Source organism: Lagenorhynchus albirostris, chromosome 9 (assembly GCF_949774975.1).
Source record: "Lagenorhynchus albirostris chromosome 9, mLagAlb1.1, whole genome shotgun sequence".
Lineage (NCBI taxonomy): Eukaryota > Metazoa > Chordata > Mammalia > Artiodactyla > Delphinidae > Lagenorhynchus > Lagenorhynchus albirostris.
In genome coordinates, this window is record NC_083103.1 from 108,022,644 (window position 1) to 108,048,028 (window position 25,385).

The window sequence follows — 25,385 nt, forward strand, 5'->3', positions numbered from 1 at the left end:
GACGCACGATGGCTGCATCTCACCATAAGAAGCTCGGTGAGAGACTGCAAGGCCTGCTTGCGTACAGACACAGCAAGGTCCCGACACCGGTCCTGCAGGATTGACAGCTCTTCTTTCATACCCGAGACGTCACAGTGCTTCAAAATGCTCACTAAGACCTAGAAGGTCATGTGTAACATGAAGGGGTGACTTAGGCATAATGTCAATACAAAAAGCAAAACTGCAGACAAAACACTGCCTTTTAAGTTTGTGATTCTTTCATTTTTGAGATCACAGATCCATCCCTCCTCCCACCTTTTAGAATCTGATGAAATTTAACACCTTTCTGGAGAAAACCCGACATACATTTTATACAAACAAGTACTCTGAAACAATTTCAGGGGTTTCATGAACCCTATCAAAATCCATCCATGGTCCCCAGGTTAAGAATCCTTATTCTAAAAAATGAAATTAAGGATATAAAATTGTGATTCCTAAAAAGCCAGCAACCCAGTAGGAACACGTAAGAACAGATGATCCTTCAGTTCATCTATGTAATTTACATTTAACAGGAACAAGGTGAACTAACATTAAGGGAAAAGTGAGTAATGAATATGGCCGAAGGGTTTTTAAAATAGTCTCTTGTATCTTCAAGTTGGTAGTGCTTAAAAAGAGTACATGAAAAGAATGTCCAGAAAAACTCACACCTGGAGCGCAGACTTCCTGACGTTGGTCTTCTCATCTCCAACCCTGCTCCTCAGCATCATCATGAGACCCCTTCCTGTTGAGGAAACAGCACAGTCATTACAGCCTGAGCACACCACACAATCCTGAGAACATGCTGTAATCCCAGACTGACTCATTAGCTGGTTTTAAATCATAAGAAATCAGAGCATGAAATGACATAGAAAAAGAAGAAAATTCAAATAATTAGCTACTCACAATAATGAAAAAGGTAGAGTAGTAAAATTTTATAAGGGCATAAATTCTGGAAAATTTAATTTTAAATCCAGGCTGCTAAGTCTAAAATTCTGAATGAATTATTTAGATCCCTATTATGTTTACTACAAATGGTAAGATCTAAACCATCAGGTTTTTTAAAGACTAAGTAAAACAATACATAACAGTAGCTTTAAAACCTTTCCATTAATGGTCCCTTTACACTATTATAAATTACTGAAGACTCCTAAGAGCTTTTTTAATGTGGATTATATCTTTTAATATGAATTAGAAATTTAAACTGAGAACTGTAAAAAGATTTAATAATTCATTTTAAAATAACAAGGCATTGTTATAAATGGTATATTTTTTAACTAAAAAATAACTATAGTCCAAAACAAAAAAAATTTAGTGAAAAGAATACCACTGATTTACATTTCTGCAAACTCTTTAATGTCTGGCTTAATAAAAGACAACTGGATACCCATCTCTGCTTCTATCTGCTTCTGCCTGTCTGGGACCTCTGCAATACTCCAAATTACACTTGTGAGAAAATCAGAGTGTAGAAGGTAAATAACATCTAAATATTATTACGAAAACTGTATTAACTTCAAGGACCCACTGAAGGAGGCTTAGGGACTCCAAACCACACTTAAGAACTGCTGAGGTACAAGAAAGAACATTAAAAAATGAAACAGAATACAGAAAGCAATAAAGAAAATCAATGAAATCAAAGTAGGTTCCTTGAAAAATATCAACAAAATTAACAACATTTTCCTAGACTAAGAAAATAAGAAAGAAGAGTCAAATTGCTAAAATTAGGAATGAATGAGGGAACATTACTACTGACTTTACAGAAATAAAAAGGTTACGAACACTACGAACAATTTTATGCTAACAAATTAAGTAACCTAGATGAAATTTCTACAAAGATAAGACTTAGGGAAACTGACCTAAGAAGAAACAAAGACACACTACCCCCCCATACACAAAGGGCCAGGACCAGACGGCTTTACTGGAAAAGCCTGCCAAATGTTAACAAAATCGCCAATTAACAAAAATTAATATCAACGCTTCATAAACTCTTTCAAAAAACAGAATCTCTTCTGTTTCACTTTCCACCTCCCTCTGTGAAGCCAGTATTATCCTGAGAGCAGAACCAGACAAAACAGCTCAAGAGTACAACAGACCCAAAAATCCCTTCTGAATATAGACATAAAATCCTCAGCAAAATATTAGCAAATTAAACCTAGCAAGATACAAAAAGGATTATACGCCATGCTTGGGATTTATCCCAGGACATGGGAAAATCACTCACTGTGATATACCACCATAGAACAAAGGACAAAGGCCACGTGATCATCTCCATAGACACAGAAAAAGTATTTGCAAAATCCTACACCTATTCATGATAAAAACACTCAACAAACTCAGAACAGAAGGAAACTCCTGCACACCGATAAAGGCCATCCTGAAAAAACTCACAGCTAACCACTCAATGGTGAAAGACGAAAAGTTTTCCCTCTAAGAACAGAAGAAAGACAAGGACCTCTGCTTTCCCCACTTCTTTTCAACACCACTAGAGGTCCTAGCCAGGGAAAATAGGAAAGAAAAAGAAATAAAGGCATTCAGGCTGGATAAAACAAATAACTCTATTCGCAGATGGCATGATCTGATATGTAGAAAATCCTAAGGAATCTCTCTCTCTCTCTCACACACACACACACACACACACACACACACACACACACAACCTTTTAAAGCTAGTAACAAATTTAACAGTGTCACAGGACACAAGATCAATCATCAAAAATCAGTTGTAAAACCTAGCAATAAACAATTCAAAACTGAAATTAAGCAAGCAATTTCATTTACAATAGCATCAAAGAGAATAAAATACTTAGGAATATGTTTAAAGAGCAAGAGTTATACACTGAAAACTATAAAACATCATTGAAACAAATTAAAGGAGACCTAAATATAGAAAGGCACCCCTTGTTCATGGATTGGAAAACTCAGTATTTTTAAGATGGCAACACACCCCACATGGATTAAGAGGTCAATCCCTATCAAAATGCAAGCTGGCTTTTTTGCAGACGTTGACAGCCGAACCTAAAATTCATATGGAAATACAAGAGACACAGAATAGCCAAACCAAACCTGAAAAGCAAGAACAAGGATGCAGAGCCCACACTTTCTGATTTCAAAATTACTGTAAAGCAACAGTAATCAACACAGAGTGGTACCGGCATACAGATGGACAATGAAATATCAATGGAATAGAATTGAGAGTACAGAAATAAGCGCATATGCCTATGGTCAACTAATTTTTGACAAGAGTGCCAAGAGCATTCAAAGGTGAAAAAACAGTCCTTTAAACAAAGGGTGCTCCATCAATTTGATATTCACATGTGAAAGCTGGACCCCTACCTCACACCATATGCAAAAATTAACTCAAAACTGAACCAAGACAAAAATGTAAAAGCTAAAACTATAAAACTCTTAGAACACCGTCAAGAAAGTGAAAAGATAACCCACAAAATGAGAAAAAGATATGTGCACATTATAGCTGATGAGGAACTTGGATGCAGAATAGATCAATTACTTTCACCTCAAAAAGATAAGTGGGGGGCTTCCCTGGTGGCACGGTGGTTGAGACTCCGCCTGCCGATGCAGGAGACGCGGGTTCGTGCCCCGGTCCAGGAAGATCCCACATGCCGCGGAGCGGCTGGGCCCGTGAACCGTGAGCCACTGAGCCTGCGCATCCGGAGCCTGTGCTCCGCAATGGGAGAGGCCACAACAGTGAGAGGCCCGCGTGTCGCAAAAAAAAAAAAAGATAAGTGGACATTTGGGTTGTTTCCACCTTTTTGGCTATTATGAACAATGCTCTTATGAACATTCTTGTACCAGTTTTGGGTATGAATATATTTTCATTCCTTGAGGGTGCACACTCAGGAATCATATCAGATAACGCCATCTGTGAACTGCTGAGTCATGTGGTAACTCTATGTCTAACGTTCTGAGGAACCGCCAGACTGAATGAACACACAAAATGTGGTCTATCCATACAACGGACTATATGCAGCCGTAAAAAGGAACAGAGTACTAATACATGCTACAACACAGATGAACCCTGAAAACGAGTGGTGGATGAAAGAAGCTATCCACAGGTCACATGTTGCGGGATTCCATTTATGTGGAATGTCCAAAGTAGGTGAATCCACAGAGACAGAGGCAGGGGGGAGGGGAGAATGGAGAGTGACTGCTCACAGGTATGCGGTTTCTTTTTCAGCTAATGAAAAGTTTCTGGAAGTTGATTACACAATTTTATGAATATACTAAAAACCACTGAATTCAATACACTTTAAATGGTGAATTTTATGATATGTGAATTCTCTCTCAAAACAAAACCAAAAAACACCAACAAAGGTACTTATTAGCACAGTGACTGGCATGTAGTAACTATACAAATTTTTTAAAGTATAGTTAATACCAATAACATGTCACTTTAGGGACTTCCCTGGTGGCGCAGTAGTTAAGAATCCACCTGCGAATGCAGGGGACACGGGTACAATCCCTGGTCCGGGAAGATCTCACATGACGCAGAGCAACTAAGCCCATGCACCACAACTACTGAGGCTGCGCTCTAGAGCCCACACACCACAACTATCGAGCCCACACGCCACAACTACTGAAGCCCGCACACTCTAGGGCCTGTGTGCCTAGAGCCTGTACTCTGCAACGAGAAGCCACTGAAACAAGAAGCCCGTGCACCGCAACGAAGAGCAGCCCCCGCTTGACACAACTAGAGAAAGCCAGCGTGCAGCAACGAAGACCCAACACAGCCACACCCTCACCCCCCAAAAAAGTCACTTTAGTTTATCAAAAGTAAGATAGGGGACTTCCCTGGTGGCGCAGTGGTTAAGAATACACCTGCCAATGCAGGGGACACAGGCTCGAGCCCTGGTCTGGGAAGAGCCCACATGCTGTGGAACAAAGCCTGTGTGCCACAACTACTGAGCCTGCGCTCTAGAGCCCGCGAGCCACAACTACTGAAGCCCATGCACCTAGAGCCGATGCTTTGCAACAGGAGAAGCCACCGCAAAGAGAAGCCCGCGCACCGCAACGAAGAGTAGCCCCCACTCACTGCCAACTAGAGAAAGCCCGCATGCAGCAACGAAGACCCAATGCAGCCAAAAATAAATAAATAAAATAAATACATTTATTAAAAAAACAACAAACAGTAAGATGGGAACATGGTTGCTATACATCTGGCAAATTTTTATACTTTGGAAGCATCGTTAAATCAGTACAACTCAATAGTGTTCGCAAGTGTCTGTGCAAGAGTGAATCTGTAACTTGCTCAGACTGGAATTAAACCAGACATTTTTCCAGATTAAATTTCTTTACATATTTTAGGGAATCTGTTTATACATAGAGTTATTGCTCTGAATTTGAGTAAAACATGCTAATATCTAGTCATTTAAACGTAATCTTCCAGGCTGCAATGATAAGTAATGATCCTCATGGCACTTCACATGTGCTTCAGCATCCATCTCACAATATTACGATTTTACGTACACACATACCTGCCTCTCCCACTGCTCCTTAAGAGATGGAACTATGTTTTGTCACAGTCTGTACCTGCAATGCCTTGCACAGATTGGGAGGGACCACAAACATGTTTATCGAATAAACTAATAAATCTCATTATATCACTTATCCTCTGCAAATGTTCCCTCTTTTTTCTTTTGAAGTCACTTCTCTAAACATAATTTCTATAAACCCGACAACAGCCCTTTGTGAAAGACAGGGAAGGTGTTAGGATCAGAAGTGACAAGCAGGCAGGGAGTTCTGCTGACTCCCATGTCTTGGGTCATGCAGCTCTTTAGTAGCAGTGTTGGGATAAGAATTCAGATTGCCTCTCATTTCTAATGTAGTTTTTCCCCTACTGCATTACGCTATGTCGTAGTATAAGTGAAGGAAAAGCCCAGAAAAGTAAAGTGACTTTCTCAAGACCATACAGTTAGACAGAAACAGAATCTGAGAGTAGCTCCAGGTCTACCTACTACCTAGCCCAGGTGTGTTTCTTCCCTCCCGAATCACACTGACACTTTACCATCCCAGATTATTCTGGCTTCCATAAGTCACTGAAAGAGAACAGGCATCATTTGTGTTCAGAATCCTGTGCTGGGATCCACGGGAGAGAGCACCCTATAACCACTCCACACAATGTGTATGACCCATTAAAGAACAGTTCATACTGCTGGTGAAGAGAAATTATCTAAATTCTGAACTTTTTCAATGGAAGCTTGGGCTCACAGTTCCCTACCACGTATTAAAAATGGATTCTGGGATGGCTTAATCAGAGTCAAGATGCCAGGTGGAAAAAGTAATAAGGAATAAAAAATAGACACAAGGGTGAGTACCATAGTACCGTTTATCTTTCCCCCTCTTCCGTGATGACTCTTCTCCAAACACAAATTTAATTTCTACTGCACCTTTCCTAGTAACTGGTCCTTTCTGGCCAGCAAGCCCAAGTGTTCAGAACAATGGACTTCACTAAGGAAATAAAATATTTGCTAACATTCTCTTAAGTGTGACAGAAATACTGGGTTTCAGTACACGACAAGGGAAATGTAGCTTATTCTTTATCTTAAAATGAAATATAGTACAGTGCAAAGACATCGATTAAAGATATAAAATAAAAATTATTCTACTTTTAAGGGAAAAAAAGTTCCAATTCTTGAGGGTGAATTAGTCAGAAAAAAATTCCAAGGTTTTGAGGCTCTACTTACAGTTGTCTGAAATCCAATAGTTATTACTCATCTGATAGGGATAAAATCTGACATACCCCTATATCCAGCTGTTTCACCACTGTTGTCTATATTGATCACCTCTGAGCCTCCAGAAGGGTTAAATGTCTGCCTCTGATAGGAAAAAGCTTAAAAATAAATTTTAAAAAAGCCCAGTCAGTACAGTAAAAACTTGTTATACCTTTAAGTAATATAAGCATGGCATATTCCACGTTTAAGTTATTACACATCATTACTGAAATGAATTTCAATTTCTTTGATGAAGAAAAAAAGTGCAGTATTAAAACAGGTAATATGGAGATAGAAAAAAACATCCAAATATTCAGCAAGTCCTTTAATTAAAAGAACAATTATTCAATATCTGACAATATATTGACCCATTTCATTACCTGATGAATTTTTCAGTGAAGCGTCATGGTGGCTCTCTATTCCTGAAACTGCAGGAGCTAAAAGTAAGCAAGTAGATAAGAGAGAAAAGTCTTAGTATCAAAAACCATACATAAATATTTACAGAGGAATCAAAACCCAGATAATTAGGCCTGAAGACAAGACAGAGTCTAAATGCTGACAGTTCAGTGTTCTCCTTGGCTGTGCATTAAACTGGTCATCAGACCCAATACAGCCAATACCAACGACACGAAGGAATAGTGACAGCGGCCAACCACCTCAGCCTGAGGTCGAGAATACGTTAACTGCTTAGTAAGGCTCGTCTAAGAAGTCATTCGACAGTAAAACCTACTGAAAGGGTCTCTGAGGGTCCCAGTCTATCACAGCACATCTATTATTTCTGCCACCACAGCTTCTGGACCAGCAGGAGCCAGACCCGGCCTCATGGTGCTCGGCACACTCACTGTTCACCAGAAGTTCCAGGACGCTCTCTGACGCAGCTGTAGCAGAGAACTCCAGGCAGTGCGCAAAACTGGACAGTGCCTTGCTGCGCACAGTCGGAGCCTTGTCTACACAGCGGGCAAACATGATTTCCTGCACCAAGAACTTATGCTTCAGGAACTTCTGATGCTCTGGGGGCAGCGTGCCGTCCACCTCTCGTTCAGGCAGTTCCAGCAGAGCCAAGACAACATCAAGAGTGAACACCCGGTACGGAATCTGGTAAAGCAAAATCGCACGCATCTCCGTCAGAGATAAAGAAAACTAATCTTCAGAAACAGATCTTCAGATCTAGCCGTCACTAAAAGGTTGCAGAGCCAGGAGCCACAATTTCACGCAGATGTAGCTCCTACCTTGGCATTTCGTGAATATCCATAAAGCCAGGCCACGAAAGAAGCATATTCCGCACAAGGAAGCTTGCTGAGCAGCTGGACCAGGGACTGAGCTGCACTGGTCCGGTACTCGGATTTATCGACCACCTGAAACACAGACCCTGAGAAGCTGCCCAGCCAGTACCCAAAGCAGGACGACAGAGACGCATGTAGTAGTGCGATCGGACGATCGCTGAGTGAGCCTGGCTCGGCGACAGTGCCGCGCGTTTACATGTTACAGAAATGACTAACCAGTTCTAGGTCTCAGATCCCTTGGGAAACTAGCCTATAAGAAACCTGTACGCCCACTCCTCAGCGCCTAATTTCAAAGAGTTTACGGACCCCTAGGGTCCATAGAGTTCAGGTAAAGAATCATCTGTCCAAACTGTTATAAAAATTTATGAGACAATAGTAGAAATGTAAACACTGACCGGATACTGGACAATACTAAGGAATTACTGTGAATTTTTTAGGTGTGTTAATATTTTGTGGTTATGTTTTTAACGAGTTCTTATCCTTTAGAGAGACATGAAATATTTATGTCTGAAAGGATATGATGAAATCTGCTTCAAAAGAAAAATCCAGCGTGCGTATGTGCTGGAGGAGTTACAGCTTATACAAAATCACTGAAGACAGTGTTCATCACACTATTCTATTTCTATTTCTATTTGAAATTTTCCAAAATAAAAAGTTGTTTTCCCCCGAAAACCACACTAGAGGGGAACACCTAATGAATATACTAAATAAAACAACGTTTAGTAATGATGTAGACTCATTTCCAAGAACACACATGCATGTTTACCTTCATGTGTATTTATACACCCTCATTAAAGCAAACAGTACCTTGACACAGATGTGCTGGAGTAAGACACGAAGGACTGGAAACATACTTTCTTTTAGTTCATCCACAAGTGAGCTATAAAAGGAAAGAAACACAGCCACGGTTTGTAATACACCTATAATGACAATAAAGTAGCAATTTTCCTTGAATCTGTTCTCAAAAATAGAGAAATTTCTACCTTTTCAAAATCCTAACTATTAAAAACAATCTACCCCTATACTGCAAGCATTGTGAGTGCATGGATTGTAAAGACAAAGTGTCACAACAGAACACCAGTCACCACGCCCCAGGTGCTCTCCGAGCTGCTGTGAGCAGCCAGCCAGTCAGGGAGGGGCAGGGGTGCAGTCCTCACAGGGCCCTTGGACTGCCCACGACGTTTCATATTAAGGCTGAAATATATCCTTTTGAGGTAGAGGATAGACTGAGACACAGTACCACCTAGTGGTAGCTCAGTGAAATGCATTTCTAACAGTACCTCTCCAAGCTGTAACCCCAAAAGAAACTATTATAATGCCCAGATTGGACCCATTTTCAGTGTTAAGTTTCCTTGCACCATTATAGGAATATTACTGCAATTTGTGACATCATTAACTCATGGAAGAACTAAAATGAGTGTTTCTACTTAAAACATCTTAGTTATTTAATGTTTAAAAGTCCTTAACGAGACACTCGCTCAAGGATCAGACAGCAGCCTGCACCTGGACTGAAGCATCCACACCCCACGTCTGCACCCACAGCACACACCGCGGCTGCTTCCAGGTATGTACACACTCTCACATACACATCTTCCCCTTCTTCCCACCACCTCCATGCTGCTGCCGAGTAGCCAGTTAACAGAAGAAAAGAAAAGCCGAGGACACGGCAAACATGTCTTCCCCAGTAAAGCCCAGACACAGGACTTCACAAGTGAAACTAAGTGACTCTTGAGGGGAGAATTAGTCTATCAATTATTGCTAAAGAAGTTAAAAAAAAAAAGTGGCAAGGAACAAAAAGATGGAGACTAAGAGGAGAGAGAAAAAGAAAAGGCGGAGGCAGACTTGGAGCGGCTAACACTAAGGCCGCTGTCAGAACTCAGAGCTGACTTCACAGGCTGGTCCACAAACTGCAGACCCCTCATCCCCGCAACAACACCCCAGACCACACAAACCAAATGAGCTACCAAGTGCTTTATTTTGAACCCTGAACCACAAACAGCCCAGACGTTTCTTAGTTTCTAGAGGTGTCAGAAATCCTGGTTAGTACAGGGCCCAGAAGACTGAGGGAGAGGGACAGAGGGTAAAGATCCGAGCTGTGTGTGTTTCACCTGACAAACTGGACTGCCTGGTTTTTACCACTGATGGCCGGAGAAGTGATGGCAAGGGGGGCGTGATGGGAGCCTTTGCCCACTTCTAACATTAATATTACATAGAGCATTCGATGGAAAACACATCTGATAACCTGGAAGAGAAAAGAAAATTCAGTTTAAGGCATGACAGAGAATCCCAGGGCCTTGGAGACCGTGATGCAGACCACAGTGAACCACTTCAAGGACCTGAAGTTAAATGAGGCTGACACGGGTTTTGCTTCAACACTAAGGATGCACTTCCTGGACGATGACCAGGTATCAATAGGTGCACAACGCAGCAGTGTGAAAGTGCTGCGTACAGATAATGATAGGAACTCCAGCTGGCTTCTCTGCTCGGCCTCTCGCACTCCAGCCCAGAAGTTAGGGACTATAGAGAATTAGCTGTAACTTACGAAGGGCAAAGGATGCTACTGATTAGCCCTTACAGAAAAGAGGAAAGTGATGATTCTTTACACCTGTATTACACCTGAAGCTTACAGAGCACCTTCCAATATACCATCACACATCACTTACTCAGCTACTTAATTCATTCATCCAGTAGATAAAACAATTTACTGGAAACCAAATATGTGACAGGTATTGCATTAAGCACGTCCACGTGTTACTAGATCTGACCACACTTTCTCTGAAACCTCTCAACTCCACGAGGTCAGCAAGGCTTTTCCATTTTGTTAATACTTTTACTATAATCTCTACTTTATACATAATAAAAGACTCCCAAGGTGAGTTGTCCAAAGTCAAGTAATTAAAGGTCAGGCCACAGCCAATGTCGCCCAGCATCAGGGCAGCACTTTCACAATGAAGAACACCATGTCCTTAGAGACACTGTTGCCTGAAAGGATAATTTCCCAACCTCCTTATCTCCTAAAATGTTAAAAAGGGCTCAGGAATTATGTTTTACTGTGAATGCTATCACATCCATATTTCAAACAGAGAAGTGACAATGACATAATAACGAAATATGGGGCGTTTTCTAAACAGCAGGCATTGTACAGAGGCGTTCTTCCCTGTAATCCTCCTCAGAAATCCATGAGGAAGGGAAGCCTTTCACCCTCTTTGTCCAGATGAGGAAACCGAGGCCTCACAGGAGGACATAGAGGCAGTGAGGGGTGAGGCCCAAGTCTGGACAAAATGCAGAGCCCTGAGTGCCCAGGGCCTTCTCATTCACACATCGTTGCCCCTGGAAACTTGGTGTATCGCAGCCACCAAAAGCACAGGACCTTGGTCCGTCACGTTTTTTGCAAACTCCTGTTTCATTAACAACATCCAGGTTTAGTAACACCCTACTGCTTAAAAAGCCGTTAACTCCAGTGTCCAGAGCTGCAGGGCTTCGAAGGTCACTGGGAGCAAATCCATATATGAATGCTAACCAGAAGCGTGTTTGCACAATCATCCACTAAAACACAAACACTAACAGAAATACAGGGGCACACGGGAACTGCTGAGGGAAACTGGGAAGTCTGTGACTGTCTAACTCTTCTTCTCAGAAGAGTTTGGTAAATACTTCTGTAAAAGTAATGCTCAGGGGGCTTCCCTGGTGGCGCAGTGGTTAAGAATCCAGCTGCCAATGCAGGGAACACGGGTTCGAGCCCTGGTCCAGGAAGATCCCACATGCCACGGAGCAACTAAGCCCGTGAGCCACAACTACTGAGACTGCACTTTAGAGCTCGCGAGCCACAACTACCGAAGCCCGCGCGCCTAGAGCCCGTGCTCCACAACAAGAGAAGCCACACCATGAGAAGCCCGTGCACCACAACGAACAGTAGCCCCTGCTCACCGCAACTAGAGAAAGCCCGCGTGCAGCAACAGACCCAACACAACCAAAAATAATAAATAAAACAAATAAATTTATTAAAAAAAAAAAAAGTAATGCTCAGTAGCTTATCTTTTCCTCTACCCAGGTCACACTGGAACCATTCTTTATGCCTTAACCCAACAAGAACTTCCTGTGGCCACCAGGTACTTGGATATAAGCCTGGAATGAACAGTGGGCACCACGTAGTGATGGGGATGATTTTCATTATACAAACGTTCTCAAGTCATGACAATGACCTAGTGAGTTCACACGGCATCACATCAAAAGCTTCCAGCATCCCACGACCCGCATGCTTTCACTTCAACCAGTAACTCAGTGGTGTCCTGTCTCCCTTACCTTATCTCCTTCTCTGTGAATTGGGGAGCACAGCAAATACAATCCATTATAGGCCAGTTCTGGTATGTATTTTGCTTGGTTAAGGTTTCTAAAAAAAAAAAAAAGCAAAAGATTAGTTAATGGATGTGATTTCACTTGGAATAGCTCCTAACCCTATAAGCTATATCTAAATGAATAAATTCTACCTGTGTGCCAATTAGGGTAAAATGGCATTAAGGCTTCTGATGGAGCAAAACTCATTGTACCATAATTAAATGTTAGCACTGGAAGATTTAATGGCTCACCTGGCTTGTGTAACATGAAATTCGTGAACTGGTTCAAAATTAGTCAATGCAACGAAGACCTGGAAAACAGAGACCAAGAAAAGGCCTGGTTTTTCCCACTCTTTAAGTATTAGCCCGTGTCCTCGCTCTTTGAACTTGCCCAAGGTTCCTGGAATTCTCACTTACCTCTACACAATTCTGTATACATTGTGGCTTTTCTTTCAGGGAAAACTTGAGCAGAAGCCTTAAAAAATTCTTCAAGACGTGAAAGATGGCATTTCGAATTTGACAAAGGTCTCGGGAAGAAAAAAAAATATTCTCTTCATCCTCTTGTTCTTCAATCACTTCATCCATCTAGATTATGAAGAAATGTACAGCTGACTGTGTAGTACTGCCTAACAGTTTGTCCCGACTGGTTTCAATGTACCCAGTCAAGGGTAGTGAAACTCCAGGTGGGCACTGGGTCACTGACCAGGTGCCTCGACTGCTTGGGGTCTCCACAGCCGCAGCTGCTAGCCACTGGACCAGATGGAAGCTACCACAGTTTCTAGTTCTATACTTACACGTCAGTGAGATTTCTTGGGTTTCTTAGAAGTTCTGGTGTCAATGAACCTCTACCACCCTACCTACTCACATAAAAATTAGGAATTAATGTTATTCTATTATGTTCTATGGACGAGAGTCCTCAGGATACTTCAACCACCATCTCTAATGACAATAAAATAATGTGGCAAACACACCTGTTGGCCTGTGGTGAGCACATCTGGGAACAAGGCGGGAGAGAGATGATGGGGAGGTTGGGAAGATGGTAAGGGGAACATACGCTCAGCGGTACATGAGGCGACTGCAGCGGTACATGAGGCGACTGCAAGTCCTACAGGAGGGATGGCGGACGGCACGCTAGGGCTTTGGTATAATCGTGACCCCTGAAACCCTACCTTAATATAAATTCTTAAGTAAATCAGATATGCTTCACAACTCCACTCCCTCTTACCTCCATCTCCTCTTTCCTGGGGGGCCTTCCTCTCTTCCTACTCTCCCTTGGGTTGGCCTGAGCATTCTTTGGTTGTTCTTTCTTTCTTTTCGGATTCAAGCTGGATTCCTGAGGCCAGCTCTTCTTTAGAATCTGAATACATTTGTCAAACATCACTGGGTGGAAAACTTGGTTGGCTATACTGCCTATTCAAAAAGAATAAAGAGTAAGCAGGGTAGGTTTAATTGTCTTGAAATACGTCTGTAACAACAACGAAAAATTAAAAAGCAAAACCAGACTTTTCCTTAACTTTGAATAACAGTGAACCTTTAGCAAAAAAGTTCCATTCAACTTCAGCCCTAGGCAGTGAGCAACAGGCCTCATCATAAATAAACAATGAGATTTCCGTAGTTGGCTGTAACGGAGTAAGTGGTTTTACACTTTTCCTCCTGCCATAAACAACTATACAACTGGACAGAAATTTACAAAGTGACCATCTAAGACCCAGAGCAAGAGGTAGCCTAGCCACACAATCCCCGAGAAAAGGGAAACCAGTGAGATAAACCCTAAAATTGACCCGATTCTGTGTCTGGAGGCAATGTCTGGACAACAGCAGAAAAATGATGAACCCAAGCACACTCTGATGGACTTACTAAGTCAGGAATACAAGAATCAGTGTCAGGAAGGCAGGGTGGCTGGAATGTATGGAGCAGAGCACTGGAAACGAGGAAGCCACGTGGAGACAGTGCTGAGAAGTCTGCACAGGGCTGACCTTAGCTAGGACGCATGGGGCGAACTCCATGATGGTGGGCAAAGAAAACCTCCAAGCAGGTGGGAGATGGACAGTTTTTGGAATGCACACAGGGGAGAGATACGTTGGAGCCCCAGCCAGCCACAGTGACCTGGAACATTCACGACACACTCGGAGAGAAACACACCTTAACAGCAGGGCTAAACTAGCTCCAGAGTAAAGGCTACTTTACATCTGCCCCAACAAAGCTTTCAAACAAGCCTCAAAAGGACCAAGTTAATGCACCAATAGCTGCCTATCAAAACATACTTAAACACTACTTAAAGGAAAACAACAAAACCAAGACACTCAAAAACTTCACACTCAAAATGTCCAGCATCCAATAAAAAGGTACTGGGCGGGGCTTCCCTGGTGGCGCAGTGGTTGAGCGTCCGCCTGCCGATGCAGGGGACACGGGTTCGTGCCCCGGTCTGGGAAGATCCCACATGCCACGGAGCGGCTGGGCCCATGAGCCATGGCCGCTGAGCCTGCGCATCCGGAGCCTGTGCTCCGCAACGGGAGAGGCCACAGCAGTGAGAGGCCCGCGTACCAAAAGAAAAAATAAAAAACGTACTGGGCATCCAGAGAGAGGAAAACGTGCCCTGTGGTGAGAAGAGAATCGTCACTAGAAACAGTCCAAGAAATGACAGAGCAAGCAGAGAAGAACCGTAGGGCAGATATTATAAATAAGCTCAAGAATTAAACAGTAGCAAACAAAGCAAGAAATGAAAAGATTTTAAAGAATCAAATGGAACTTCTGGATCTGAAAAAGAAAACGTCACTGGGTGATCTCAACAGCTGATGAGATGCTACAGGAACAAAGGCATGTGAACTTTAAGAAACAGAAGCACAGAAACAAAAAGAAATTAATAAAGGCCCTGGGACCCATGGGAGAATATCAAGCAATCTAACATACGAGTAATTGGAATCCCATAAAAAAGAGAGGGAAGAAAATATCTGAAGGAATAATAACTGGAAAATTTCCAAATATGTTAAAAACTACAAATTCACAGACCCAAGAAGCTCAATGAACCAAACTATGATGAACACAAAGGAAATCCCACCAAAGGGTAGATAATCTAATCAAATCAAAACTAATAATCTAATCAAATCAAAACAAACTAATAGAGAAAATCTTCAAGGTAACCATGCCAAAAAAAAAAAAAAAAGACAAAAACACACAGAACAGCAATGATAAGAGTCATGCAGACTTCTCATCAGAAGTGAAGTAAACCAGAAGACAATGAAATAACACCCAAAAAGCACTGAAAGAAAAAAATCTGTCAACCTAGAATTCTATATTCAGCAAAAACATTCTGGAAGGTGAAAGATACTTTCATGGAATCAAAATCCAAGACGGTCGATGGCTAACAGATGCACAGCATGAGAAGAGTCAAAGAGAGTTCTTCAGGCCAAAAGAAAATTACGTGAGATGAAATCTTTTAAAAAGAAAAGACATTTATTTTTTCATTTTCTAAAAAAATTATTTAAAAGATAATTCAGAGAAAAATGTTATGAATAAATTGTGTGGTTTACAACACACAGAAATTCAACGTATAACTACAACAGCACAAACAGGAGGGGAGAAAGGAAAGCACACTGTCTTAAGGCTTTACATTATCTATAAATAAGTAGATTATCGGAAGACAGACTATTAAAGTACTTATCGTACACCCAAAGCAAGCACTTAAAACATACACACACAAATAAGTATAGTTAATAGGCCAAAAGGGGAGATAACATGGAATACTAAAAAAATACCCAATCGAAAAAGGGCAGGAAGAGGGGAAAATGGAACAAAAAACAGATGGAACAAACAGAAAATAAATACCAAGAGGGCAGGAACCCAACCATATTGATAATCAATTATCTAAATTGTCTAAATGTCCCATAAAAAGGCAAAGATTGTTGAGAGGATGAAACCCAGTGATGGGCAGTCTACAACACTGTTTAATTACAAACGTGCAGACATGTCACATGTAAATCATGAGAAAGGGTGTGCCAACCTAGGACAAGTCACATGATAACGAGAAAGGCCATTTTAAGATCAAAGTAGATTTCAGCACGATGAACACAACCAGACAAAGAGGGACATAACACCAAAGGGGACACACGCAATCACAAATATGTTTGTAACCAGCAGACTTTCAAAATACCTGCCTTTAAAATTGGCAGACTTGAAAGGAGAAACAGGTAAGTTAAAACTATACTTGGAGATTTCAATGCTCTTCTCAGTAACTAAGAGAACAAATAAACAGACTAGCAGAAAGGATACAGAAGACCTGAACAACCGCAGCAACCTACTCAACTTTGACAGAAAAGAGGTCCCCCAAAGGCAGAATGCACATTCCGTTCAAGGGCAAACACAAGATTCACCAAGTCAGACCTTGTGCCGAGCCATTTAAAACAAAAACAAAAAGTCAGCAATTTAAAAGTACTGTAGTCATATAAAGTATGTGCTCTGATCTCAACATAAATAAAATAGAAAGCAATTACAACATTTCAGGAAATTCCTCAAATATTTGGAAATTAAACACACTACTAAATACCTCAGAGGTGTAAAAAGAAATCACAAGAAAAATCAGAAAACTGCTTTGGCCTGAATGGTAATGAACGGATTATCAAAATCTGTGGGATGCAGATAGAGCAGTATATATAGAAGAAAATTTACAATATTACGTATATTAGAAACAAAGAAAAGTGAGAATAAAGATCTTAAGAAGTTAGAATAAGAACAAATTAAACCCTAAATAAGAAGGCAATAAGAGATAAGACCAAAATCACTGAAATAGAAAAGGAACAATAGAGTATAATCAATAACAGCAAAAATGGGTTCTTTGAAATGATCAAATCAATCAATAAATCTCTATCTAAACTGATGAAGGAAAAAAAGAAATGCAGATTACCAACATCACGACTAAAAGAAGACATATCACTACAGATTCTACAAACAAAACACTTCTTTCAACGAAAACTCCAGGCCCAGATGGCTTCTCTAGTGAATTCCACCAAAAATGTGAGTAAGAAAAACAACCAATTCTTCACAAACTTCCAAAATACAGAGTAGGAAACTACCCAACTCATTCCATGAGACTGGTATTGCCCTGAAACCCAAACCAGATGAAGGCATCAAAAAAAAAAAAAAAATCCCTTATCAATACAGATGCAAAAATATTCAATAAAATATTATCTAACTGAATCTGGCAACAGATTAAACACTATGACCAAGGTCATGCAAAACTGGCTTAACATATGAAAAAAATCAATGAATATATCACTAGAATGAAGAACAAAAACCACATGATCACCTTACAGATGCACAAAAGCAAATGACAAAATCTAATACCCATTCATAGTAAAACACTCAACAAACTAGGAATAATAACCTGATAAAGGCCATCCTCAAAACACCCCCGGGGGCATCATACTTAAGGGCAAAAGACTGAAAGCTTTCCTCCTGAGATCGGGAAGAAGATGCCCAACTCCCCACTCCTATTCAACAGTAGACTGGAGCTGTTAGCCAGGGCAACGAGGCAAGAAAAAGAAATAAAAAGCACCCAGACAGGAAAGGAATAAGGAAAATTATGTCTATTCACAGATGACATGATCTTATATATAGAAAATCCTATTGGAACCAGTAAATGAGTTCCGCCAAGTTTCAGGGTGCAAGATCAATTATCAAAAATCATAGCCAAGGGACTTCCCTGGTGGTCCAGTGAGTAAGATGCCATGCTCCCAATGCAGGGGGCCTGGGTTGGGTGGGGGAGGGATGGATTGGGAGTTTGGGGTTAGGAAATGCAAACTGTTATCTACAGGATGGATAAACAATGAGGTCCTAGTGTACAGCACAGGGAACTATATTCAATATCCTGTGATAAACCATAATGGAAAAGAAATAAAAAAGAACAGGTGTGTGTGTGTATATGTATATATATAAGACTAAATATAACATAAAATTGGAAATCAACTATACTTCAATAAAAAAGATAAACTGTACTTCTATACACCACCAGTAAACAATTGGAAAATTAAATTAAGAAAACAAGTTCATCTACTATAGCGCAGAAAAGAATAAAATACTTAGGAATAAATTTAACCAAGGACGTGCAAGAGTTTTGTACCCTGAAAACTACAAAACAGGGGCTTCCCTGGTGGCGCAGTGGTTGAGAGTCCGCCTGCCAATGCAGGGGACGCGGGTTCGTGCCCCGGTCTGGGAAGATCCCACATGCCACAGAGCCGCTGGGCCTGTGAGCCATGGCCGCTGAGCCTGCATGTCCGGAGCCTGTGCCCCGCATCGGGAGAGGCCACAACAATGAGAGGCACGCGTACCGCAAAACAAACAAACAAAAAACTACAAAACATCATCAAAACCAATGAAAGCCCTAAATAAATGGAAAGACGTCCATGTTCACGGATTGGAAGACTGAACACTGCTAAGACAGCAACACTCCCCACACTGATCTACAGAGTCAATGCAACCCGTCAAAATCCCAGCTTTTTGGAAAGAAGTTGATGCACAAATCCTAAAATTCATATGGAAATGCAAGGGATCTTGAAAAAGAACAAACCATGATCAAATATTAAGTATCAACAGCACCCCAACCATAATCCAGAAACATTTAAACACAGAAGGTAACTGGCAGAAGTACGACTTGCTGGAAAGCTGCAAGTGGCCCTACGAGTAACAGCCAGCCCTCAGCTCTGGGCTGAATCTCAACCTTAATCGGAAGGCGCTGCGCCCAGCAAGGAAAAGAAGAGTGAAACTGGGTTTCCAAGGCCACCACTTTGCTAAGAGCCCAGTTACACCTGAGATATCGCTTAGTGAGTGAGTTCTTTGGGAGCTTATTATTTCAAGTCATGATGGGAGCATTAACAGTAAAACAAATCAGTGTTCCAGGCTTTACATATCTCTTCACTAATTCCCAAGTCATATGGAATAGGCCTTTAACATCTATATGAACGCGCTGACATGAGCAACGTCGAGCTGCAAGGCGGCTGACCCTGATTCTCTTCCACGTGAACTCAAGGTCCCAAGCTGCAGCTCCCTCTGCGCCCCACCCTCTCCTGCCCTGGGCTGGGGTGAGTGGGGAGGAGGGACTCCTTCATGGCTCCCACCCGAAGGAAGCGGGGGAGCATCACAGAGACACCCCTCCCCCGTGCTTCCTTCCTCAGCCTTACTAACTGTGCTCTGGCCTATTGGATGAGAACAGTCCCAACTACTGTCCACACCCACGCGGGGGAGACAACAGTTCCCTCTCCCCCGCCCCCAGCACTTTTCTCAGCCTGGACAGGGTGTCAGAAGGCAGGGCAGTATCGGAATGGTATGCTGGGTGGGGTGGGTCAGAGTGGAGCTCTGAAACACCCCCTCCAGCCTTACCCCTCTCAGACTGCTTGTATTAGGTTACAAACCCAGCATAACAACATCAGAAAACACATTTACAGTTAAACAGGAGAGCTTTCTGGAACACCTGTAACATGCCACGTGCTTCACAGATTCCCTCTCACCTAGCCTCCCAGTGAGGAAACAAAGTACAAGTACAAAACAGTGTAGATAAATTAAAAACTAAAAGCCCTGTCCTATCACACCAAACACACATACTGTACCTGGTACTTCCAGCAGCAGAAAATAAAGCCCAGCGGCATGAAGGCCAAATTCCCGCTGCTGGGCACTGACGTTTTTCTTAAGGACCGTCTGAACGAAGTGATGGAACAAGGCCATCAGCGCGTTGTGGGAAATGCTGTTCTCCATGAAGAAGGTCCAAATGCTCTGGGGGAGGGGCGAACCATAAGAGCCAATAATTAGAGAAATGGGAAAATCTCCTATTATCTGATTTTTCTGAGTACTTTTAGTGCCCTATAAAAAAGGGAACAGACCATTCTGGCTCCTAATTGTAAATGTTTGTCATTTCACAGGGACTAAAACAAAATTTAAAAGTGTATTATTCAAAATTACAAGGGGAATTCCCTGGCGGTCCAGGTGTGATGACTCCACGCTTTCACTGCTGAGTGCCTGGGTTCGATCCCTGGTTGGGGAACTAAGATCCCACAAGCTGCATGGTGTGACCAAAACAAAACAAAAAAATTACAAAGATAAATAACTATACAAGAAACTTAATTAACCTTTCAAAATAACTTTGGGTAAGTTTGAAGCACATATACTTCTGAAATTACTATACCTAAAAGCTACACCAAGACTATGGGGGCACCCTACATCAGTAATTATGCAAACAAGTTACTCTCCATGTATGTCAAATGTACCCCAATTCACTTATCACTCAAATTACTAACTGAAGAAATCAGAGCAACTTATTTAAATTGAAATGTTCTATGGGCAATGGGAGCAGGAGAGGAAATACCGTGAAGTGTCTCCCTCAAGAGATTTCAGAAATAGCCTAGGTAAGACAGGAAATAAACCCTAGAGCATAAACCACAATCTTATTAATTTTATCACTGTTCTATGCTTTCTCCTATTAAACATGTGAACAGGAAATAGGTTCTTTGTATAAACCAAACATAGCAGGAACTAAATATGGTTTATTCTGGGCTACTTTAAAAAAACATAAGCTCACAAAAGTTCAAGAAATCAGACCTTGTATATACTGCTTCCCTGAAAAGACAGGGAAAACTCTCCTCTTTCCTTCACCATGAAGCTTCTGGAAGAAATGTTACATCCTCATCCCTAAGGCCATCTCAGCTCCACTCCACTCACCTGTAACTGTGACCCTGGGGGACCCAATCACCTCTGCAGCATTTCATACCTGATAAAAGCTAAGTTCACAAAACTCTATTAACTCCATCTGAAAAAAAGGCCCTAGTTGTTAGCCCTCCTCCCCAATTTCCACAACCGTAACTCCAGACCATGCCGTAACACACATTTAAAAAAACAGATGAGCAAAACACAGTTGAACAGTTGGCTGTTGAACAACACAGGGCAAGTCGAAAGTCCTTGTGGAATTCATAGCCGGCCCTCTACAGACACAGTTCCTCCACATCCATGGTTCTGCATCCACAGACTCAAACAACTGGAATCGTGGAGTCCTGTAGTTACTACTGAAAAACTCTGCAGGTAAGTGGGCCTGTGCAGTTCAAACCCGTGTTGTTCAAGGGTCAGCTGTACTGTCCCCAGGGACCTCCCTGCGTGTAGCAATTCCCACTTCAGTCCATCTTCGGTCAAGAACATCCGTCTGAAACAGATCTCTTCAAGTCCCTTAGTCTACTGCTCACTAGAACCTCTTCCTCCGAGAGCTGGATGTGAGAATGAGTGGGTTAATCTATGTATGATGCTTAGACCTGAACCTTGTATACCACAAACACCTCACCCTCGAACCCCACTGTGGTCCCCACTTACAGCTCAGTCCTGTGTGCCCCGCCCTACCCCCATCCCCTCGGCACCCGTTGCACATCTGCACTGTGATGATCCCTCCGTAGGCTACCCTAGGACTCGCATTACTGCAGTCAACATTCTATGCATTTGTGAAGACTTGCCTCCAGCTAGCTACTTTCTTTCTGGGACCCACCCAATCTCACCACGCTCCCTTTTCTATGCCCCTATGAGATGGCATCTAACCTGTCCTAGAGCAGTTTTTACAATGCAGACTCTGGTGGCCTGGTGCTTCTCCATGCCTGCGGATGTGGTCGCTGGACATGCCTGGCCAGTGCAACGCAAGTGGGCCCCCCAAGAGCCAGTGCTTAATTCTCCCCTCTCCCCCAGGTAGGGGGAGGCTCTTTACCTTAACCATCATGTTACCTGCTGAGGTACTTCATGCAGTACTCAGCATTACGCTTAATGAATGTTTAACAGGATGATTTAATTTTTGAACAGCTACATGAAACCTCTAACTGAAATATTTTTGGCAATTTAGATCTTTCAGAGATGTTAATATCTAAGTATTCTTTGTTCTGCTTTAGAGTCCCTCAGTTTTTGAAAAGCAGTTAATGATCTAAACAGTAATAGGTAGAACTCAGTATTTAAAGGAACTCTTTTTTCCATTTTTAATTCAACTCATCCCTTTTCAGTTTTATATCCAGCTTTCCTAAACTTAAGGCATGCCCGAATTGTTATTGCATTGTCCTTGGCCAACTTTTCCTATTTGGTTTATCTGCTTTCCCTCCTTGCCTTGGTCTTTATTCTTTTCATTTAATTTGCTGTTGTAAACAGTGGTCATGACTTGAAAAAGAAGCACAGATTAATACCTTAAACCTCTGGAAGGAAAGCTATGAGGCTACCCCAATAAATGAACCACATTCTTTATGCCACTCTTTATCATACTCCTTCTGAACTATACACTAAAAAGACTAAGCTTTAGATGATAATAGGGCCTTTTATCTTCCACTTCTGACAACTAAATGGCTAGCTTGATTTTTTTTTTTTTTTTACCTCTGTAGGTCCATGCTCCCCAGCAGCAAAAGTTAAAAGACTGTCATAGAGATTTGTGAATGCGCTCAGTCCGGTCTGCACGATCTCTGCTTCTATGGTGGGATCCAGAGGCTCAGTTTCCGTGAATTCCAGTTCCCATACTGTGCCCACCCATTCTAGTGGGAAAATGCAATGAAGTCAACAAATGTTCTATAATAAGAAAGACCAATAAGCTTTAGAGGCTGAGTACATTCATGAAGAGAAAAGTTTACTAGTCACAACTCACATTTAACTATACCATACAGGTGAAGCAGAATTAGAAGGAAGCAGAAGAGGTTAGAACATCTTTTTTTAATCATTAACTGACAGCTGGCTATTAGGTTGGTCATCATCTAAAAATATCAAGAAGAAAAACACTTTTCAGATGTAACAGTTTGGGGGATGATCCAGCCTTCCCGTATGTTCAATCTGGAGAAGAGAAGGTTAATAAAAGGTTGCGTTAGCTGTCCCTTTGTGAAAGTCTTACAATCAAGTTAATAAACCCAAATAAAGTGTAGAACACAAAGCGACAGCTGAGGCAAATGACTATTTAACATGCTTTAATTATTCATTCACTCTTCCCTAACTGATCTCCTAACAAATACAATCAGCTTCCTAAAAATGTTCTTGCATCTTTTCTTGCCTTTTTCTCTCATACATTCTCCCACTTATTTTATATGCATATTTTTAAATGCACACCCATATTTCTGACCTCATTTCTGAATCGAAACTACGAAGTCCCAGTGATAAAAGATCTGGAATCAGAAAATCAATATATTCAACAAATGACAGCTATTATCACGTCTACAATGGATAGATGTTAAAGCCGTAGTAGACAGTACAACAGTAGAGAGCAGATGGAGACTATTCCTGGGGGAGGCAGGGGGCAGAGGTGGGAAGGAAGACGATCCTTCAGCTGCTCCAACACGTGGGGGTTACCAGGGAAAGAGACACCGAGAAGGGCATCCCAGGCAGAGAGGACCCCATAACAAAGCACAAAAGGAAACAAAGTATCACCTGTTTAGAAACCAACACCAACGTAACAGCACTGAGCTCAGCTGTGAAGGGTGAGTTGTTATCAGCACTTACTCAGCAGGTAGTATAATGCAGCCGGTCCCTAGGGGCCTTCCCAGAACAGCCCCTCCCCCCATGCGCTCCGCCTGCCTTTGTCTGCAGAACAACTTGAGTCAAAGGATAAACTTAATGAGAAAACTGAGAAAATGCAGAGAGAGAGAAAAACAGTCAAGCAAAGCAAAATAATAATTAGCCAATAAACAAAGTCAAGGACCTTTAGTTCCTCCTCAAGGACTACAGATACTAGTCCGAGCCATGTCCTTTGAGCCGTTTTGCAGACACTGAAACACCCCCCCCAACAGGTGGGAGAAGTCAACTGCTGCCCACAAGCGCGGTAGACGGGTTGGAACCAGGCTGATGCTGCTGACCCCTGACTACCTCACCACCAACCAACCAATCAGAAGAATATTCACCAGGTGATCACACACCCTTCAACTCTCCTCCCTCACCCTGTCTTTAAACTCTTCCCCTGAAAGCCTTTGGGGAGTTGGGGTCTTTTAAGCACAAGCTGCCTGGACGCCTTGTCGGTTCCTGCAATGAAGGCTGCACTTTGCTTCACCACAACCGGGGGTCAGCAGATTGGCCTTGCCGCGCACGGGCCAAGTGGACCCAAGTTTGTTTTGTTAACAGCAGGTGCAGGTATTAAATCAATCTTCACGAACGCCCGCAAAGTAGATCTTAGAACCCCCATTTGACACAAGCGACCGAGGCCCGCGAGGCTCGGGTGCTCAGCGGCGGACCAAGGCACCGGCCCCAGGTCCGACTCCAGAGCTCAGCTCTGGAAAAAGAGCACCCGCAGGGACAGGTGAAGGCTCTCGCCGCAAACAGAGGCTGTGGTAACTCAGGAAGCCGAGGGAACCACTGAAGGGTCAGAGACCCGGCGGGTCACGCTGGCCTTTTCAAGGTGGTCCCGGAAGGGGTGTGGGGCCGGGTCGGGATGGAAGTGCTGGCGCCAGAAAGGGCAGGAGGTGCCCCAAGCGCCAAGACGGGCCACAGCGAGGGCGCGGGTTGGACCGCAGCCTCGGGAAGCGGCGGGCGAGGCTGGGACGAGGGGCCGCCGCCACCAGAGGCTGGAAGTGGGGGAGGGGGGCACCTCCTGCCCTTCAGGGAGGATGCGCGCCCGGGGACGCCAGCCGCACCCCTGGGCCTCAAGTTCAGGAAGTCGACCCGGCCCAACAAACAGACGCGCTGCCGAAGCCTCGGCACCTGCGGGGCTGTCCGCGCAGACCCGGAGGCAAGGCCGAGAAGCAGGAGCACGGAGCGGAAGGAGCCCGCGGAGAAGCGCCAACGCCGCTGCCCGGCGCGACCCCTCCCCAGCACCCCCCGCAGCCCGCAGGCCCCGGCCGCGTCCTCACCTGGACGGAGGTCCAGCGGGCACCAGGGCTGCAGGGCGCTCGCCAGGTCCCGCCAAGCCGCCATGACCGCCGCTCGCCTCAACTTTCAAAGCTGCTCCGGCGCGCGCGCCGAGAAGACCCAGCGGGCTCAGGGGGACACGGGGTTCGCACCAACCAATTACCGCGCCCCGCCGGTCCGTCCGCTGGCCAATCAGCAGGGCCTTCCGC

The 25,385-nt window shown here is 43.0% G+C and overlaps 1 protein-coding gene across 3 annotated transcripts in view; it reads right to left on the bottom strand.

Annotated features, from left to right (window-relative positions):
* The window catches only part of NCAPD3 (non-SMC condensin II complex subunit D3), a 57,466-nt gene extending 32,155 nt beyond the window's left edge, over nucleotides 1-25,311 (bottom strand). The window contains exons 1-15 of one of the 3 annotated variants that reach the window (XM_060160811.1): nucleotides 25,179-25,311; nucleotides 22,732-22,886; nucleotides 19,959-20,121; nucleotides 13,586-13,770; nucleotides 12,778-12,945; nucleotides 12,613-12,671; nucleotides 12,329-12,416; nucleotides 10,135-10,268; nucleotides 8,834-8,906; nucleotides 7,973-8,098; nucleotides 7,586-7,838; nucleotides 7,124-7,180; nucleotides 6,773-6,862; nucleotides 687-760; nucleotides 24-158 (exon numbers count right to left, since the gene is read on the bottom strand). In XM_060160811.1, coding sequence (XP_060016794.1) covers nucleotides 24-158; nucleotides 687-760; nucleotides 6,773-6,862; nucleotides 7,124-7,180; nucleotides 7,586-7,838; nucleotides 7,973-8,098; nucleotides 8,834-8,906; nucleotides 10,135-10,268; nucleotides 12,329-12,416; nucleotides 12,613-12,671; nucleotides 12,778-12,945; nucleotides 13,586-13,770; nucleotides 19,959-20,121; nucleotides 22,732-22,886; nucleotides 25,179-25,242 — 1,824 coding nt within the window. In that variant the 5' untranslated portion in view covers nucleotides 25,243-25,311. Of the gene's footprint in view, nucleotides 1-23; nucleotides 159-686; nucleotides 761-6,772; nucleotides 6,863-7,111; nucleotides 7,181-7,585; nucleotides 7,839-7,972; nucleotides 8,099-8,833; nucleotides 8,907-10,134; nucleotides 10,269-12,328; nucleotides 12,417-12,612; nucleotides 12,672-12,777; nucleotides 12,946-13,585; nucleotides 13,771-19,958; nucleotides 20,122-20,307; nucleotides 20,388-22,731; nucleotides 22,887-25,178 lie in introns of those variants that run through there. The other 2 variants (XM_060160813.1, XM_060160814.1) reach the window with 2 other exon arrangements.
* Nucleotides 25,312-25,385: the final 74 nt, after the last annotated feature.